Below are 19,827 nucleotides of genomic sequence, written 5' to 3' on the forward strand. Positions count from 1 at the left end.
GTTAATATTTATATATATTGAAAGCATGTTAACGGTTTCACGTGCATTATGCGCACATTCTAAGGATCGCCATGTGATACCATAACAACTACTGTAATTTAGCGATGTTAATGTAAACATTGCAGAACGAGTTTATGTATGTTGTTTGTTTATATATAAAGTAAGCATTTTTGTATTTATTTTGCAGTTTCACAAAAGAATGTAACAGAGGTTGAGAGAAACAACTTGATTGCACTCAACAAAGTCAAGTAAAGAGAAAATTTACTTAATCATCTGAGTCGTCATTGAAGCCTCCTCATCTCTTTACAATGTTTGGCTATCTGTATATGCATGCTCAATGCACACGCATGCAGAGGACAGAATACAGAGCGCCCTCCTGCTGCAAGTATGAATTGTAAACACAGTATCCAGCGTTCACAGTGATGACAATAAATAATGAATAAATACTCCTCTGTATAGAAAATTGACATAAACATGAGAATCCATCAATATTTCTCCAAATGTGCATGCTTTTAAGCTAAAAGCCTATATGAAATGCCATAGAGGTAACATAATTGTTCAGACACTTTGCATCACAGAAATACATTATATTTTAAAGAATATAATAGAATACCATTATTTTAAATTGTAATAATATTTCACAGTATTGCTGTTTTTTCTGTATGTTTGACTTACACCATGATGAGATTTGAATCATGATCACAGAGGGTTTTTTCACAGCCTACCTGACTGAAAGGCCTCATTAATATGCAAGTCATTTCAGGTCATTATTATGTGATTCCTTTGTCTTCTCAGGTGAGAATCACCCATTACACATGAGGATTCACGCCTCCACACATACTGTGTTTCTTGACCAAAGATGTTTTAGAAAATTTAAATCTCTCTATTGTTTTATATGAACAAGCAGGCAGCATAATTTTTACCTCATTTTGAAGCAAAAACTCTAGTCTACAACCTCAAATACCCAGAAGTCTTGTGAACAAAGATTTAATAGATATATTTTGGCTTTATTTCAGTGACTTAAGTTTTTTGTTTTTTCAATAACCACGCATAAACATTATTCCTTCAAAAACACAAACATGTACATACATGTTCCTCACATATTATTGTAACCTAGTTTGTGCTGAATACAGTGTAATGACACTTTTTCCATTAATATGTTTATGAACAACTGAAAAAAGCACAAATGTCAGGGCATGTCAAAACTTCTCCAGGGTCCCAAAAATAATCAGACCCCTGCGGGTTAAAATACTCCGTCATTTTTTTGTCATAGAGACATAAGTAATATATCAATTGAAACTATAGAATATCTTATTTTATTTGTATACACTCAGATTTAAAACAAAATGTTGTGCTTTTTGCAAAATAAAGAAAACTAAAATGATGTATGATCTGTCCTCTCCCTCTGAACAAAGTTTAATCTGATAGTTCTAAGAAAATGAACTATAACTTAGTGAATACTAATCACAAAAAAATTAGACTTATGTCTAAAAAAATGTTGAAATGTCAGGTTTTAAATTGTGTAAGTCAAATCGAAAACAAAAATTCTGTATGAAAAGAGACACATGTCAGAAATCCGTGATACAGCTCATTATCTGCTAATGCGGCCATGCCCACGGAGCCAGCACTATTCAGAGGCAAATTCAGAGGGAATACATGCATACATCGTCTCAATCGTGTATTTATTGTCTTGAAAAGTGTTTATCTGGATGTTAAAGCCATGGTTAGTGAGCTCTGGAAGGCATGCAGTTAGTTCCTAGTTCTTCTTCTTCTTTAGAATAATTTGTAGACTAAATCTGCACAGAGAGCGCCCTCCGGCTGCAAGTATGAATTGAAAACACCAGCGCTCATAGTGATAACAATGAATATAGAATAAATATAACTCCACTGTATAGAAAATTGACATAAACATATGAGAATCCTTCAATATTTCTCCAAATGTGAATGCTTTTAAACTAAAAACCTATATTCAGACTGTTTGCATCACAGAAATACATTATATTTTAAAGAATATAATAGAATACCATTATTTTAAATTGAGCTGAGACATGATTACAGAGGTTTTTTTTCACAGCCTACCTGACTGAAAGGCCTCATTAATATGCAGCACCATAAGAGGTTCTTTATGCGATTATTTTGTCTTCTCAGGTGTAAATCACCCATTATTCATGATGATTCATGCCTCCACGCATACTGTGTTTCTTGACAAAAAGTGTCTTACAAAAGCTAAATCAATATATTGTTTTATATGAACAAATAGGCATTATAATTCTTTACATAATGTTGAAGCAAAAACTCTAGCCTACAACCCCCAATACCCAGAAGTCTTGTAAACATAGATTTAATATATATTTTTGGCCTTATTTCAGTGACTTAATTTTTTTGTTTTTTTCAATAACCACGCATAAACGTTATTCCTTCAAAAACACAAACATGTGCATACATGTTCCTCACATATTATGGTAGCCTAGTTTGTGCTGAATACAGTGTAATGACACCTTTGTCATTAATATGTTTATGAACAACTGAAAAAAGTACAAATGTCAGGGCATGTCAAAACTTCTCCAGGCCCCAAATCAGCCTCAGACTCCAGAGGGTTAAATGTTTGTATACAAATCAGTTGTGATATGGAGTGATATGACCCAACAATTCTTGATCACATTGGCAGAATTCACAGCAGACCTTGTGCTTTCATACAAAATAAATAAATAAATAAATAAATAAATAAATTCTGAAATGATATAGCTCAGTCCTTTGACTATCTCACAACTGCCTACAGTATGTGGCAGATCAAGGGAAGGCCGACAAAGGCATTCTGAAGGGGAGTGTGATTCCAAAACCATCAGATGTCCAATGATCCTTGATATAGTGACATGATCAGAATTTATGTTTTTTATACTGATTTATGGCCATGTTTTAGCAGTCTAACACCGTCAAACGCTAAAAACTATATTGAGGTAAAGCTTTCTACAACTATTACTGAAAAGCACAACACTGCTGAAAAAGCCTGTATGAAATTTTCATGGAGACTGGTTGATTTACGCTCTTTTGTGCTGGTTTGGTGCTGGTGTAGCATGAGTTGATCAACATTTATTCACAATGCATGAACTTTCAGATAAAGCTTTTTTACACAGGATTTTGCTGGTTAAGAAGGACAAGTTAATGTTTTCATAAGGGAAATAAGCAAATTTAGTTATCTATGTGATTTGTTTCTTGCATCCTGTCATATGCTAGAGGCACACACTTGTTTCACCAGGTTATCATTGGTACATTTGGTTGGTGGAGTGACTTTACTAATTCCATATCTACAAAAGAAGACATCATTAAGAAAGAGAAAAGGAGATATTCTGCCGCCTCACAGATTAAAATATAATTTTATTATTTAGTTTTATAATGTAGTTTTATAATGTTATTAACATATAATGTTATTATTCATTAATTTATTATTAGTTTTAGGGTTAATATTTGCATCCTGAAATTGATTTCATTTTTTTTTTTTTAAATGTATGTGGCCATATAAAAACACTTTAGGTCAAAGGGATAGTTAAAAAAAACACAAACAAACAAACAAACAAACAAAAAATCTGTCATTACAGTTTTTTGTTTTTTTTAATTGCTTTGGTGCAACTTTCACCAACTGGTACATTTTCAAAACTCTTAATACTAATATCACAACAGATCATCAAAAGTGCACTTTTTTCAAACATTTCAGCGTATTTTCAATTGTGTTAGTAAAATACACAAAATCAGAAAGTATCCTTTTCACTACACAAAATAAGTGTTTCATCTATATAAATGTTTCATTCACAGGAACTGCCTTTCATAATGCCTTCATCTGTAAAGGTCGACAACAGTATATATTCAGTCATATGGTACAGTGAGAAGAACATTTACTGTATTGGCAGCAAACTCTGTTCTACACAATACCTGGATTTTATGTCAATTATGTATTTTAGGTAATGTAATCAGTTTTAATCAGTTGTCTCAATTTTTTAAGTTAACAAATTCCAATATTAAATTAGAACTTAATATTTAGATTTTGTACTACACAAAACATGCTAATTGCAACTTAATTAAAATCTTGACTAAGCTAACTCATACAATTTGATTGCATAAATATCACATTAACAAATCTTTAACAATTAGCTGCTAGATAACAATAGCACACTAACGTGCTAATATAAGTAGCAAAGAGACAATCACTATACATTTGCATATATGCAACATGCCATTATATACACAGTCTTCAAATTTAGCTGTCCATCCTCAACCTAACTACAGACATACTGTTCACCTGTAAAACTGTAAAATACAGAAACCCCTTAATTGCAACATAACAGAAGATTAAACACTAACACATCTCTCACTATATTAATCTTGTGTAAAAACACACAAAATAACACTTAATTTCAACATGTATTCTCCTTATGCAGTCTGATACAAAGCATTCTGGGAACTAGAACTCTGCTGTACTCATTCAGTTTAATATAATCAGTTACTGAGCTCACTAAACGTTTTTTATTTTAAAGGATTAGTCCACTTTAATAAAAATGTTCCTGATAATTTACTCACCCCCATGTCATCCAAGATGTTCATGTCTTTCTTTCTTCAGTCGAAAAGAAATGAAGGTTTTTGATGAAAATATTCCAGGATTATTCTCCTTATAGTGGACTTCAATAGCCTCCAGACGGTTGAAGATCAAAATAACAGTTTCAGTGCAGCTTCAAAGGGCTTTAAACGTTACCAGATGAGGAATAAGGGTCTTATCTAGTGAAACGATCGGTCATTTTCGAAAAAAATACAACTGTATATGCTTTATAAAGCCTTGCACGTGCTTCCGCTTTCCGCATTCTTCAAAAAGCGTAACACCGTATGTCCTACGCCTTCCCTATTCTACTTACGGAAAAAAACTTAACTGCCGCTGCGTTCATTCCCTAAGTTGAACAGGGAAGGCGTAGGACATACAGTGTAAGCGATTTGAAGAATGTGGAAATCGGAAACACATGTAAGGCGATAATTTGTGTTTATAAAGCATATACAGTTGTATAAGACCCTCGTCTGGTATTGTTTAAAGGCCTTTGAAGCTGCACTGAAACTGTAATTTTGAATTTCAACCATCTGGAGGCCACTGAAGTCCACTATAAGGGAAATAATCCTGGAATGTTTTCATCAAAAACCTTAATTTCTTTTTGACTGACGAAAGAAAGATATGAACATCTTGGATGACATGGGGGTGAGAAAATTATCAGGAAAATTTTATTTAAAATTGGACTAATCCTCTAAGTACAATGAACTTTCAGTAATATTTTCACTAATTTCACTTGGTTTATGTCAGTGAACAGTGTAGGGTACACATGCACTAATAAACTGTTTTTCAAACCTGGCCATGGTGTATGGCCAACAGTACACATTTTGAAAATGATTTTGGATCATTTGGGGAACACTGCATTATGCTATGTTCAAGAATGCTGCAAATCCATTGATTTCAAAAAGACAGAGGAAAATGGTCTTCCTGTGAATGGACCACAACAATAGCATATATTCTGAACTCACCCCTCTGAAGAGCCACTTCTCTGATGTAGGGAGGAGAGAAAATGACTCCTTCCTCTGCAACATCGCCCTGGTGGGAGAAAACAAGATAAAGACATCAGAAACAGGCTCAAAGAGTCTCAGTAATTTAAATTGTAGCAGCAGAGACCAACACAGGCGAGCACAGATAGCCACTGACACATTCTAAAGGTGCAGTCACATTTACCGTTTTTGGAAAATTTTCACGGGAGAAATCCATTCATTTCGATAGAGTGTTGCAATGATGACGTATTTTTATTCTAAAAAATGTTTTTAAACAAAGACAATGTAAAAACAGACAAATCATTTGTTATATTTAACAAATAATGTTTAAAACTCATTCTGGTGTCTGTAGACCAAGACCAACTGGGGCAAGGGCCTCAGAACATGGACACTATCTGATAAGGTGGTTTATTGCCCTCCCAGCTATGTGGAACAACAATAACCATAGAAAAACCTATAGCCCTCAAAACAGAGTTTCCTGCATTCATTTAGGATTATGGCTGTGTAAACACTGAGACAAATCGAGAAGATTTAACCCCTTACCAGTCACCCCCACTTTTGGCCAGGTAGTGAAAAATGACATACCCAAAATAAAATGGTTGCTGCTAACAAGTCCTCCGGACTACACACAAAACCAAGGTATCATTTGAAAGCTGACAGTTTACTATGAAAGACTCAGAATTACTCTAGCAATTACTAATAGAGAGATAAAAAAGCTCAAACACAATGGATATATATATATATTTTCCCCCATAATAATTGTTTATGAAAATGAAAAATGCAAAATGAAAAGCAAACTAAAGCCATATGTCTAATCAATATATGTTTAAAATTTGAAGGTGATACAAGCAAAGATGAATATTTTACAAGCATTTATTTCAGTGCATGTCTAGGCACCTTTCCAAAAAGGCCACTTGGAGATGCCAAAGGGACACTTGGTAACCACCTTTTACTGTGAAGTATAAGAAGTCTATTTTATCTTTTCCATACATTTTATCCATACATTTTTTTCCTCTTAAAAGTTTAGAAAAATGCAATCCAAGGATCATTAACATACAGCAATACCACCCTGTTGTTGCCCTGATGGCACATTTACACAATTGTAAATTTTATAATCAAATTCCAAGGATCATTTACATACAGCAACAGATTTACATCAGTTTACAATTTTTATATTCAAACGCAAAGGATCATTTACACCAGTGGTCGCCAACCCGTCGATCGTGATCGACCGGTCGATCTTTATCACTGTTCCAGTAGCTCGCGAAAATAACAGAAATATCTCCAGTCTTTGTACTGTATTTTTGTATTTATTTTATTTTTGGGCGCTACTGGGACAGACAGATAAAGGTAAATAGCCCACATCATTTCTGAGTCTGTAAACAGCCGTTAACAAGAGGCCAGAGACGCTTAAGACGGACGCAGAGATGAGACAATTCTGTAGCAGGCAGATCAGCTCACTGTTCACGATGCTCGAAATATAGGAAGAAAATATAAATAATGAATTTGGGTGAGGGCTTATATGAATGCATCTTTAAAAGGAGATCAGTCTTCAGAAAGATTTCGATGGCAATGGCATTTTATTTTCCTCTTACCTTAGAATATAGTAGCTAATTATTAGCGCATTTCAGTATTGTTTACAGCAGTAACCAAGGAAACACTGTATTACTGCTGCTCCATAAGCGCCACCTGCTGTTGAATTTACGTTTTTGTTTCATGTTTTTTTGTGTATGTAGCATAATTGAAAATTACAATTTCACAAAGATAAAGTCAGACTGTTCTGTTTCTGCTTTAAATCCAGAAATTAAATCTAATTAAAACAAAAAAACTGCTCATGCAACGTGCGTAGTTTCTTTGTTTGGATTGTGATCAAAAAGCAGTGGTTCCCAATTTGAAATGGCTATGTATTTTTGATTATTATAATAATATTAATAATAAATATCTGCAACCAGTATCTGTCACGATCACCTGTGAGAGTGCCCTTCAGCCTCTAGAGGGCACTCCTTCCCGGACTCTCTGTTTCACCCATTTCATGAACTACATTTCCCATACATACTCCTCGGACTAATCACCATTCGTCATTGCACTCAGCTGTTTGTTATTTTGTCATTAGTGTCTGTGTATTTAATCTGAGTTGTTTCTGTCTGTTCTTGTGGTTCATTGTTTGATGTCATCCTTGGTCTGTTCCCTGTTTTTTCCCTTGTTCTCCCGTTTTGGTTGGTAGTTTTCTCGTTTCTTGTTTTATTTTTGGACTGTTGTTTGGATGCTGACCCCTGCCTGTACTCTGGATTACGCCTTTTGGAATTGCCCTTAATAAACCCCTTTGCTGCACTTGGATCTTCCTTTTGCCTTTCTGTTCCGTGACAGTATCAGAATCGGCCAATTTGCTTGTAAAAATAAATAAATAAATCAGAATCTACATTGGCCACGAAAAAAATACTAAATACAATCTGGGCTGTCTTTTTCTATCAAGTAGATCTTGTCTTTCAAAAAGGTCGAGGTCAGGGATCTTGGGCTTAAAAAGGTTGGTGACCACTGATTTACACAAAGCAATTTACCATCATAACCACTCTATTGTTACCCTTATTGAACATTTACACCAGCAGCTAATGACCAAGACTGCAATCAAGACGCTAGATACAGCATTCTCCTCCGAATAATCCACATTTTCTTCATCTCTGCTTCGCATAAGTTCTTCCAATGCAGCAGCAGGAGAAAACAACTTCTGTGCACGACGCTGATCCATGGCTGACGAACGTATTACACGCAAGATTATGCTAGCAGTGCGAGTGCTAGTGGCCAGCAGGTGCGTCCCTTATATTTGCGTCACGCCAGCGGGCGTGTGCTTTTTTTCCTGGAAGCAAATTGTTACGCACACTAAACAACAATGTATTACACACGAGATTATGAAAATCAACACATTCGTTATTGCATAGGCTAACGTTACATGACAACACAATAGTTTTGCCATTGCTGTCTTTTTACTTTTTTCCCACTTATGTTTGCCTGTGCGTAATCACATGTCACTGAAAGCGCCTGTCCAGTGTCCACTTTTTTTTTTATACATGTATATGTGTCTAGTTTTCATCGGACATCTTCTGGGCTGTTCTCATTCATTTACAGACACTCTACTAAATACAGTGATAAGTTATATTTCATTGAATAAAGCGCTAGATGTGGACAGTTCGTCAAATAAACATGACAGCGCACCCGTGAATAGCGCTTACAGGATGGAAACAATAGAAGTTATATCGATTTTTATACCAGTTTGCATGCTTTTGGACAAATATGTACTATGGAAATCGTGTACTGGACTCTTCCCATGGAAAAATGTTGATGTCACCATTATACTGCCAAACATTACAGTTCCACGACACAAAAAGGTAAGGACGTCCCCTCCCTTTTGTTGTCTTAGGAAATTGTTCAAGGTCATACAGAATAACAAAAAACTACTATAAAGTTATCTTGATTGTATAATGCTTGTACAGGTTGAATCAGCATTCTTGTATCTTTAACACAACTTGATCAATTTCACTCAACTTGATCATTTTACTTGATAAAATGTATCGCTTGATCAATGTAAACAATGTCACATGTGAGGCCTTCGCCAATCCTTGAACGTAAAGGGGTTAAGTGCTTGTGTATACGATATGTTGATACCTGTGCAACACATCAGTATTACAAGAATCTTTAATAGTTCCTTTTCAACCACTCAGCCATTTTAATCACGCTCGTTCATAAATGCCCCCATAGAGGAATTTTGCCGCTCAGAGATCCTACCCATTTCATTGGTCAGGTCAACCTTTAGGGGTGTGACTTCTCCCAGAGCTTAAAGTCAGTACGCAATGCTCCTCCCAATCTCTTACCTCAATGACAAAACAGCGACTGCAGGGGCTGCCTGTGGGCCTGGGCCTGGGCCTGCCCTGCCCCCGCCCTGCCCCCAACCATGTGCTTGACTAGGAGAGGGAGATATTTTTCCAAATTAACAGCTCAAGTTGTTTCATATGTCTTTGACCAATGCAGAAGATATTGGTTACAACTCCAGACTGAATCATCAAGAATTTCTCCTCAGCCGGCAGATCCGATGCTCCACAGCCTAAAGGCATTTTGCAAGTATCATACATTTGAACACTAAACAGCAATTTAGTATTAATTTGTAAACCACCTGTGTCAGCTAAGGTGCTTTATTACTAAGGAAACTGATGATTCTTTTCCAGACCGTCTTTGTCCTTTTCCCATAGCTTCATTTCCGGTCCCACTTCCGGTTCAACTCTACTCTATCATTGTTCATTTTTACCTATGTGTACCTACCTACACACACCTATTTTACCTACACCGACCTATGTGTGTGACCTGCGTGTATGTTGTGTTTGTTAGTTTAGTTATGTGTTTGTGAGTTAGTTAATAAAGCTTGTGCACAATACATGTTTGGTTTTGATTCAATCAGCTAATATATTGCCTCTTAAATGATTTTGATCTTGACTACATGCTCTGAGTAGTACTGTACAATAAGAATGTTGCTTTCCATAACCTGGAAATGAACATTTCTTAGAATTAATACACAATTAACACTGAATTCTCACTGGATGAACAGGTTAATTGATTGTAATATTCATTTTAATGTAGCTACATTAAGTTAATCCGATTAACTGATTCACATATTCATAATTAATCATAATTAACAATCACAATTAGTTATTATTAATATTCCCCCTTTGAGTTAATTCACTACAACTGTTTTGTGTAGTGTCTATGAGTTTGTATTTTGAAGATTTAAATGATCCTGTATATGATATATTGATACCTGTGTAACATAGCAGTATTACAAGAATTTTTAATAGTTTCTTCAAAACAACTCAGCCAGTTTCATATGCAAATGCTCTGCAAGAAACACAAAGGTTCATAAAAGCCCCCATAGAGGAGTTTTGCCGCTTGGAAATCCTACCCATCTCATTGGTCAGGTCAACCCTCAGGGGTGTGACTTCTCCCAGACCTTAAAAGCCAGCACACAATGCTCCTCCTGCTCTCCCTTGCTTCTTGGACGAACTGAAGAGATCTCGTGCTGGGCGGCCTCTCAGGCCAAGGCCTGTGGGCCTGGGCCTGCCCTGCACCACAGCCATGTGCTCATCTAGAGGAGAGAAAAGGACTCTTTCCCCACTAAGAGTGCTATTGTTGGGGGACTCAAGATGGCGCCAGTGTACATGGCGTGCCGTCGGTCTCGGAGAATAGTATTTGTATTGTTTGTTTTATTTTGAAAGTAATGCAGTGCGCGATATCGGCCTATGACAGGTCAAAATCTTAAGTCTGCGGACCAGTTCAAACAATTTGCTGGGCTATCCACCTCCTCCTTTCCTATTGTCGATACCTGGTTATCTACGGTGATGGCCTTGCTCGTTACCAGTGAAGAGACAGAGGAAGAAACGCAGAAAACAGTGTGGCTGTACTGGTAGGCTGAAGTTCTTCCTGGCTCTGCGGTCTGGTGTACGGCCTTTGGAACTTCAAGAGAGGTGTTCGGTCGGTGACTATTCTGTTCGCTGGCGTTCCCTGGAGTGCTCCCCTGGTCCCAGCTACGGTGACCTCTGGTGTATGTGGTTCTCCCCGTATCTACCGCCGAGGAGTGTGCTTCAGCCATCTTCGCACTTTTCCTCGGGCGCAGCAGTCGGAGGAGCAGACGGACAATCCGCTTCGTTTAAGGTCTACTTAATTCGAGATCGGTGGTAAAGAAGACTTTTACTATAAATTACTTTTTTTTTTACTTCGCGTGAGTTGGACTGCTTATTTATTAAGGTAACCTAGATTACTGTCGGTGATTAAAGCCCTTTTCTGAACTTTTACCTTCAAACTGTTTGTTTTTAAATTCGCCTCGCTTAACTGGCAGGGGTGGCGGATTACTCTATTTTTAAAGACAAATTTTCTCACCACCAGTTTTGAGCTGCAGCTGTTTACACTTGAACTGAATAGTCCACTATTATTAGCCCAGTTCTGTCAACATTACATTGGCTCCCTATTAAATATCGTATAGAATTTAAAATCTTGCTACTTACTTATAAAGCTATAAATGGTTTAGCTCCCCAGTATCTATGCGAGCTCTTGGTGCATTATAGTCCTTCACGTCTATTGCGATCTCAGAATTCAGGCCAGTTGATAATACCCAGAATATCAAAATCAACTGAAGGCGGCAGATCCTTTTCCTATTTAGCACCTAAACTCTGGAACAATCTTCCTAGCATTGTTTGGGAAGCAGACACACTCTGTCAGTTTAAATCTAGACTAAAAACACATCTCTTTGCTCTTGCATACACATAACACATTATCAATACATTAACATTTTTCAAATCCGTTAAAGGATTGTTACGCTGCAATAATTAGGTCGGCCGGAACCGAGAACATTTACTATAACACTAGATATACCTGTACATCAGAATAAGAATGGCATCTACGCTAATATCAGTCTCTCTGCTTATCCTGAGGTTTGCCGGGTGCTGGATCCAGGCCGTATCCAGATCAGATGGAGAACCTGTGTCTGGACCTGACTACAACGTAGCCCAGGAGACAATGGGCCTACAGATCCAGTTCTGGCTGCATCTATAATTCAGATTTTTAATCTCCGTATCCGCTTACATATATTTATATATAGTCTATTTTTAATCTCTTTAATAAAAATGTATAATTCAGATTTTGATCTCCATATCCCTTTACATATATATATATATATATCTTCCAAGGGTTTTTTTCCCTCCTAGGACTTTTTTCCCAGTGTTAGCACGCTGGGTTTTTCTCCTAGGGGGTTTTTTCCACCCCTGGGAGTCAGCCGACATTGGCTTAATGTAGCACCATCTTGTATATGTTACATATTACCACGCTTGCTTGAACAGCTTATTTTTAACCACTTCTCTTTTTTCTGTGCTTCTAATATGTAAAGCTGCTTTGAAACAATCACCAATTGTAAAAAGCGCTATATAAATAAATTTGACTTGACTTGACTATTGATTGCCTTGTTATATCGCCCTATTAAACACAACGCAGACTTCTTAAATGAGTTTGCAGATTTGTGGGGTGAATTTGTACCAAAGTATGATAAATTGTTAATTCTTGGAGATTTTAACGTACATGTGTGTTGCACAGTCGACTCTTACGTTGATAAATGCCTTTGATCTAGATCATCATGTAAATGTTCCTACCCATCAGGGTGGACATACTCTTGATCTTGTGTTATCATATGGTATTTCTCTTTATGTTCTGGAGATAGTGGATAATAGGTTTTCTGATCATATGTGTTATGTTTTCTATTCCTGCATCATCAAACTCCTTGCAACTCAAAAGGCTGGTCCATAAATCACGATTAATTAACTTTGCTATTAGTACAGTTTTCTTACCAGCTTTCTGTGATACTATGCGAGCTATGGATGCAAACCAGTATGAATTAAGTGCAGATGAGCTTTTGTCTGAGTTCAATTCTACAAGTGTGAATGTTTTAAACACAGTGGCTCCTGTAAAGACCTTAAAATCTAATCCAAGAGCTGACCCATGGATTGATGATAACATAGGCAGTTGAGGCAGTTCTGCAGAAGAGCAGAGCGTAGATGGAAGAAAGATAAGCTTCATGTTTCTTTTGAAATATTAAGGGAGTCATTGTTAAAATACCAAAAGGCTTTGATAGCAGTAAGATCCAGTTATTTTATGAAACTCATTACTAAAAATTACCATAGACCAAGAACTCTTTTTACTGTTTTTAACTCTCTTATTAATCCACCTGTTTATGAGTACCCTGTGGCATCAAAGACTCTGTGTGATGATTTTCTTACATTTTTTGTGAATAAGATCAGTGACATTAGATCGGGGATATCTTGTCCTTCTTTTGATCCTTCTATCTCTGCGGCCTGTACGGCGGAGTTCAAGCAATTGTAACCTATTTCTCTTTCTCATCTTCAAGAAATAGTTGGTCAATTAAAGCTGTCGGGCTCCTCTATGGATGCCATGCCTCCATTTCTTATGAAACAAGTTTTCGATGCAGTGGGGCCTCATCTTTTAAACATTATAAATTGATTTCTGGAAACATACACGGTACCGGAAGTGCTAAAACATGCTGTAGTTCGGCCGTTGTTAAAGAAACTAAACATAGACTTAAATGTTTTGGCTAATTTCAGGCCTGTTTCTAATTTGCCTTTTATTTCAAAGATTTTAGAGAAGTCAGTGTTGCAACAGCTGCAGAGTTTCCTGGATAGAAATAAGGTATTTGAGCTTTTTCAATCAGGTTTTAAAAAATATAATTTGACAGAGACTGCACTCCTGAAGGTTCTAAATGATGTGTTAAAGGGATAGTTCACCCAAAAATGAAAATTTGATGTTTATCTGCTTACCCCCAGTGCATCCAAGATGTAGGTGACTTTTTTTCTTCAGTCGAACGCAAATTATGATTTTTAACTGCAACCGCTGCCCTCTGTCAGTCAAATAATAGCAGTGGATGGGAACTTCAACTATAACAGTAAATAAAACTTGCTTAGACAAATCAAAATTAAAACCTGCGGCTCGTGACGACACATTAATGTCCTAAGAGACGAAACAATCGGTTTGTGCGAGAAACCGAACATTATTTATATAATTTTTACCTCTAATACACCACTATGTCCAACTTCGTTCAGCTTCCTGTTAGTGAGGTCAAAAAACGCATTCTGTTGACGGAAGTGATGTCTCGCCCATATACTTCAATGAGCGCGAGACATCACTTCCGTTGTCAGAGCGCGATCCGACCTCACTAGCCGGAAGCTGAACGAAGTTGGACATAGTGGTGTATTAGAGGTAAAAAATTATATAAATACTGTTCGGTTTCTCACACAAACCGATCGTTTCGTGTCTTAGGACATCAATGTGTCGTCACGAGCCGCAGGTTTTAATTTTGATTTGTCTATGGAAGTTTTTTCGACTCTTATTGTTCAAGTTCCCAATCACTGCTATTATTTGACTGACAGACGGCAGCGGTTGCAGTTAAAAATCATAATTTGCGTTCGACTGAAGAAAAAAAGTCATCTACATCTTGGATGCCCTGGGGGTAAGCAGATAAACATCAAATTTTCATTTTTGGGTGAACTATCCCTTTAATAGCTGCTGATTCTGGGGTTTGTGCCATACTTGTACTGCTAGATCTGAGTGAGGCTTTTGATACGGTAGATCATTCCATTCTTCTTGCTCGCTTGGAGCTTTGTGCTGGTATCAAAGGAGCTGCCCTTGAATGGTTTAAATCTTATCTAACAAATAGGAAGTTCAGTGTTAATATTGGGGAATATTCGTCAGAGGCTGCTGTTCCATCTTGTGGTGTTCCTCAAAGATCCATTTTAGCTCCCATTCTTTTCACATAATATATGCTCCGATTAGGGTCTATTTTCAGGAAACATGGGTTGTCGTTCCATTGCTATGTGGATGACACTCAAGTTTATTTACCCCTAAAACCTAATATTGATGGGCTGGAAACACTTAGGGCCTGCCTATCTGACGTGAAAGCTTGATTATCTTTAAATTTTCTCAATTTTAATGAAAATAAAACTGAAATCAGAGTTTTTGGTTCATCTGACTCTCCTAGTCAAATAACCCTTGGTAATTTAACACTTTCTGCAAAGCCTTGGGTAAAGAACCTGTTTTGTTTTTGATGATGGTCTAAAATTTGACAAGCAGATAAATTCAGTAGATTTTCACAGCTTTTTCAGCTTTGTCTTTTAGCTAAAGTAAAACATGTTCTATCTTTCAATAACTTTGAAAGAATAATGCATTTTTAACATCAAGACTAGACTATTGCAATTCACTGTATTACGGGATTAGCCAAACAGCTTTACAGATGGTACAAAATGCGGCGGCAAGACTTCTGACAAACTAAAAAACTGTACTAAAAAACAGGACCATATTACTCCAGTGCTATGCTCTTTGTACTGGTTGCCTGTACGATACTGTGTTGATTTTAAAATTCTTCTCTTAGTATTTAAATCTTTAAATGGTTTGGCCCCTCCTTACCTTTCAGATTTACTGACAGAACATTGTCCAGTTGTGTCTCTCCAGTCGTCTAATTAGAGATTGCTACGTATTCCAAAATCAAAGCTGAAAAGTAGGGTTGAACGTGCCTTTTCAGTTTGTTTTTATGGTTTTCGTATTTATATACTGATTTTTTTTTATTGTCTCTTGCATTGATGTAAAGCACACTGGTCAACTGGTGCTGTGTGTAGTTGTGCTATAGAAATAAAATTGACATTGGCATTGACATTAAGCGTCAAACTAACCAGGCAAGTTTTTCATCAGTCCTTCCTTCAATGCAAAAGACATCGATTGCAACTTCAGCACCATTGGACTGAACCCACAGGACTTTGTACTGCAACAGTATATTTGGACACTCTTCAAAAAGCTGAGGCCTAAAGCAAGTATCGTATGATTTACTAAATTGCTGTTCGTTAGTTAAAGGTGCCCTAGATTGTTTTTTTACAAGATGTAATATAAGTCCTAGGTGTCCCCTGAATGTGTCTGTGAAGTTTCAGCTCAAAATACCCCATAGATTTTTTTTAGATTATTTTTTTAACTGCCTATTTTGGGGCATCATTAACTATGCACTGATTTTTTCAGCACGGCCCCTTTAAGAGATAAGTTCCCTCTGCCCCACGAGCTCTCGACTATATTGCAGTGCATTTACAAAGTTCACACAGCAAATATAACCCTCAAATGGATCTTTACAAGATGTTCGTCATGCATGCTGTATGCATGCTTCGAATTATGTGAGTAAAGTATTTATTTAGATGGTTACGTTTGATTCTGTGTGAGTTTGAGGATATGCTCTGTGGCTAACGTCTAATTCTACACTGTTGGAGAGATTTATAAAGAATGAAGTTGTGTTTATGAATTATACAGACTGCACGTGTTTAAAAATGAAAATAGCAACGACTCTCGTCTCCGTGAATACAGTAAGAAGCGATGGTAACTTTAACCACATTTAACAGTGTATTAGCAACATGCTAATGAAACATTTAGAAAGACAATTTACAAATATCACTAAAAATATCATGATATCATGGATCATGTCAGTTATTATTGCTCCATCTGCCATTTTTTGCTGTTGTTCTTGCTTGCTTACCTTGTCTGTGCGCAGATCCAGACGTTAATACTGCCTTTCCTTGTCTAATGCGTTGAATGGGCTGGCATTATGCAAATATTGGGGTTGTACATATTAATGATCCTGACTGTTACGTAACAGTCGGTGTTATGTTGAGATCCGAGTGTTTTCCGGAAGTCTTTTAAACAAATGAGATTTACATAAGAAGGAGGAAACAATGGAGTTTGAAACTCACTGTATGTCTTTTCCATGTACTGAACTCTTGTTATTCAACTATGCCGAGGTAAATTCAAATTCTGATTCTAGGTTGTGAAGCTCCTTTGTTAACAATAATAATGTAATGAATAATTTTGATTCTTTCCTGGTTTTTGGCCTCTCCATAACATTTCCTGTTCCCACTTCAGTTCCACTGTATCATTCCTCATTTTACCTATGTATGTGTGACTTGTGTGTATGTATGTGATCGTTAGTTTAGTTATGTGCTCATTATTTAGTTAATAAAACTTGAGCACAATACATATTTGGTTCTGACTCCCCATCTGTGAATAACTGTCACTTAAATTATCTGATTCTATTACAAGCTCTAAAGCTAAACGTAGGCTATAAATGAACTACACCGCTCGACTTCAATGTCACCATCAACAAGCTTCCGACAACTCTTTCAGTTGTAGCGATATTAGCTCAAAGGGGAAATATAAATAATTATTCGTAACTCCTTATGATTATTCATTATGATTAATATAAATATTAAAAACAATTAATCAGATTAACTTGATGTAGCTACATTAACATTACAATCAACTCATTGACATTACAATCAACTACAAAATCTTTAGCCATTTTCATTCACTGCAGTTTTGTAAACAAACAGACGGGCAGGTCTGTCTCATCAAGAGTCGCTATGTGGCAGGACAGGGTGAATGACCTTTTCCTGACCCAGAACCTCAGGTAATGCATTTTTGTTCTGCTGGTTGTTGTGACAAGCTGCTGAAAAACTTTTTTTTTTTTTTTACTCTCGGTTCTCCAAATATTTGAGCTCGTAACATTCATTCTTGTTGTCACACAAATGTGACATTTTAAAATTGATAGAATGTTTAAAGGTGTAATATGTAAGAATTTTGCAGTAAAATATCCAAAAACCACTAGTGTTATAGGCCAGTGTTATATATTTTGTTCACTTGAGTTCTTACAATATCTCAAATGTTTCCAACTATTTGTACCTTGAGAAAACTGCAATTTTAACCAAGGCTCCGGGACGTGTGAGGAGTCAATTGCGTCATACACGCATTACCCTCGGTTTCCGGTTTTATTTGTAGAAACAATGGAAACATCAAAGATGCTTTAATATGTTTTAATAGACAAGGTAACAACTGTTTTTATATATTTATAGACAGAAAACGAATTATTGTTATATAGTTTAACACGTTTAGCCTTATTGTTTAAATCTAATTTTCTTGATTTTTTGCAAGTACCATGCTTTACCATGCCTCAGAGAAAAACATAGCATAATCAGATGCAGCTTTATTTTTAGTAACAATAATACAGCATTTTCTCCATAATACAATACATTTTAAAAAGAATTCCATGGCATTTATCAACACAAGCCATCCAGCATTTAATATGATATTCTAAAATTGATCTAGCTTACTGCAGTGTGCAACAAGTGTCTCAAAGCAGCCACCAAGTGAACACACAGAGTAACGTTATAACATCATTTTCAACACACTGAAATGTATCTAATATGATAAACAGAGCTGCGTTACTTCATACTCAAAAAAAAAAGTGGAAGCGGTGCCTGTGACTGTGTCATAATAAAAGTTCCGCTGCTCGTGAGGCATGTGTTGCGCAATCACTCCAGTGGCCTTGTTCAGCTCCTACAACACTTGGTCCTGCTCTGCTTCATGCTAAAGTACAGTTAATAATCGCATCCATGAACATGATTTCTTCCCGAGTCCTATCCCGATTATTTCCCACTGGCTGTGAGGTGAAGACTAGGGCTGCAACTAACGATTATTTCAATAATTGATTAATCTGTCGATTATTTTTATGATTAATTGATGATTCGGGGGGTGGGGGGCATTAATTTCCAACCTTTTATTCAAAAACAGAAATGACAGTGCAAATTCACAGTGCAAAAAACCCTCAGAACGTGCAAAAACAGGTTGCTCTTTTAACATCCCTGAGCTGTTAAAGTAATAAAAAACAAAAAACAAATGGACTAACACAAAAAAATACACATGTATTACACATGTACACAGATTACATCTGCCAAAAATATAGGTTTTTTTTTTTAAATAAAGTGCACAAAAAGATGTATATTTTTGTTTAGCTTAAGATGACCAAGTGCTATAAAAAAAACTTTAAAATGAAATTTAAAAAGTAGGCTACAACAAACACAAATATATTTGTCAACAATAACTGATATGGGACAAAGCACAGAATAAATACATGACAACAGATCAGTGTTAATTTTGACAGCAAATTTTGATTTAGTTTTAGTCATAGTCATAGTCTTTTGGATTTTCACTTCACGATCAAAGTGTACGCCACTGATAAGCATTGTAAATGCAGTATTACAGTACACATACCAATTAAACACGCAGGTCTCCCTCGTGCGTCCTCCTCACTGGACGAGGCAATATCACTTTCGTTTCGCTTTCAGATATCTATTTTATAGATGCCATCAATGCTTTTAACTTTCTAGATGTAATTACCAAAATCAAAACAGTCCATAAACCTTAAATCCTCACGAAAACTTCAGTCATGCCAGCTCGCGCGTCAACCTGAGAGATCAGCCTCCTTACCTTCAAGTGTCAAATTCTCGGTTTCTGAATGGACGGTTTGGCTTGATTGACATTCGGGCATGATTTATTTACCATCGACCTGTCCTAAAACGTTAGCACGCTTTAACCGATGGTTTGGAGATCGCTTGTTTCTCCCATAGACATGGAACGTCCGGTTCAACGCTGCTGCCTGCCAGCTGTCTGATCTACGCTCGGAGCTTCGTGGAGTTTATCCTAAATCCTTCTCTTTATTCCTATTCACATAATATAACTTTCTTATTTTTCACTAGATTACTTAACCTATTGCATAGTATTACTAAACGGAACGATTTATTACTAGCAATCCACCAGCGTAATCACCTAGTGTTAGCCATAGCCTGCTAGCTA

At 36.5% G+C, this 19,827-nt stretch overlaps 1 protein-coding gene across 1 annotated transcript in view; it reads right to left on the reverse strand.

The window, feature by feature from the left end:
- The window catches only part of arhgef3 (Rho guanine nucleotide exchange factor (GEF) 3), a 165,337-nt gene that overhangs the window by 71,089 nt on the left and 74,421 nt on the right, over window positions 1-19,827 (reverse strand). The window contains exon 2 of the mRNA XM_067395770.1: window positions 5,554-5,620. Within this exon, the coding sequence (XP_067251871.1) occupies window positions 5,554-5,620 (67 nt within the window). The remainder of the gene's footprint in view (window positions 1-5,553; window positions 5,621-19,827) is intronic.

The sequence above is a fragment of the Chanodichthys erythropterus genome, chromosome 10, assembly GCF_024489055.1.
Source record: "Chanodichthys erythropterus isolate Z2021 chromosome 10, ASM2448905v1, whole genome shotgun sequence".
Lineage (NCBI taxonomy): Eukaryota > Metazoa > Chordata > Actinopteri > Cypriniformes > Xenocyprididae > Chanodichthys > Chanodichthys erythropterus.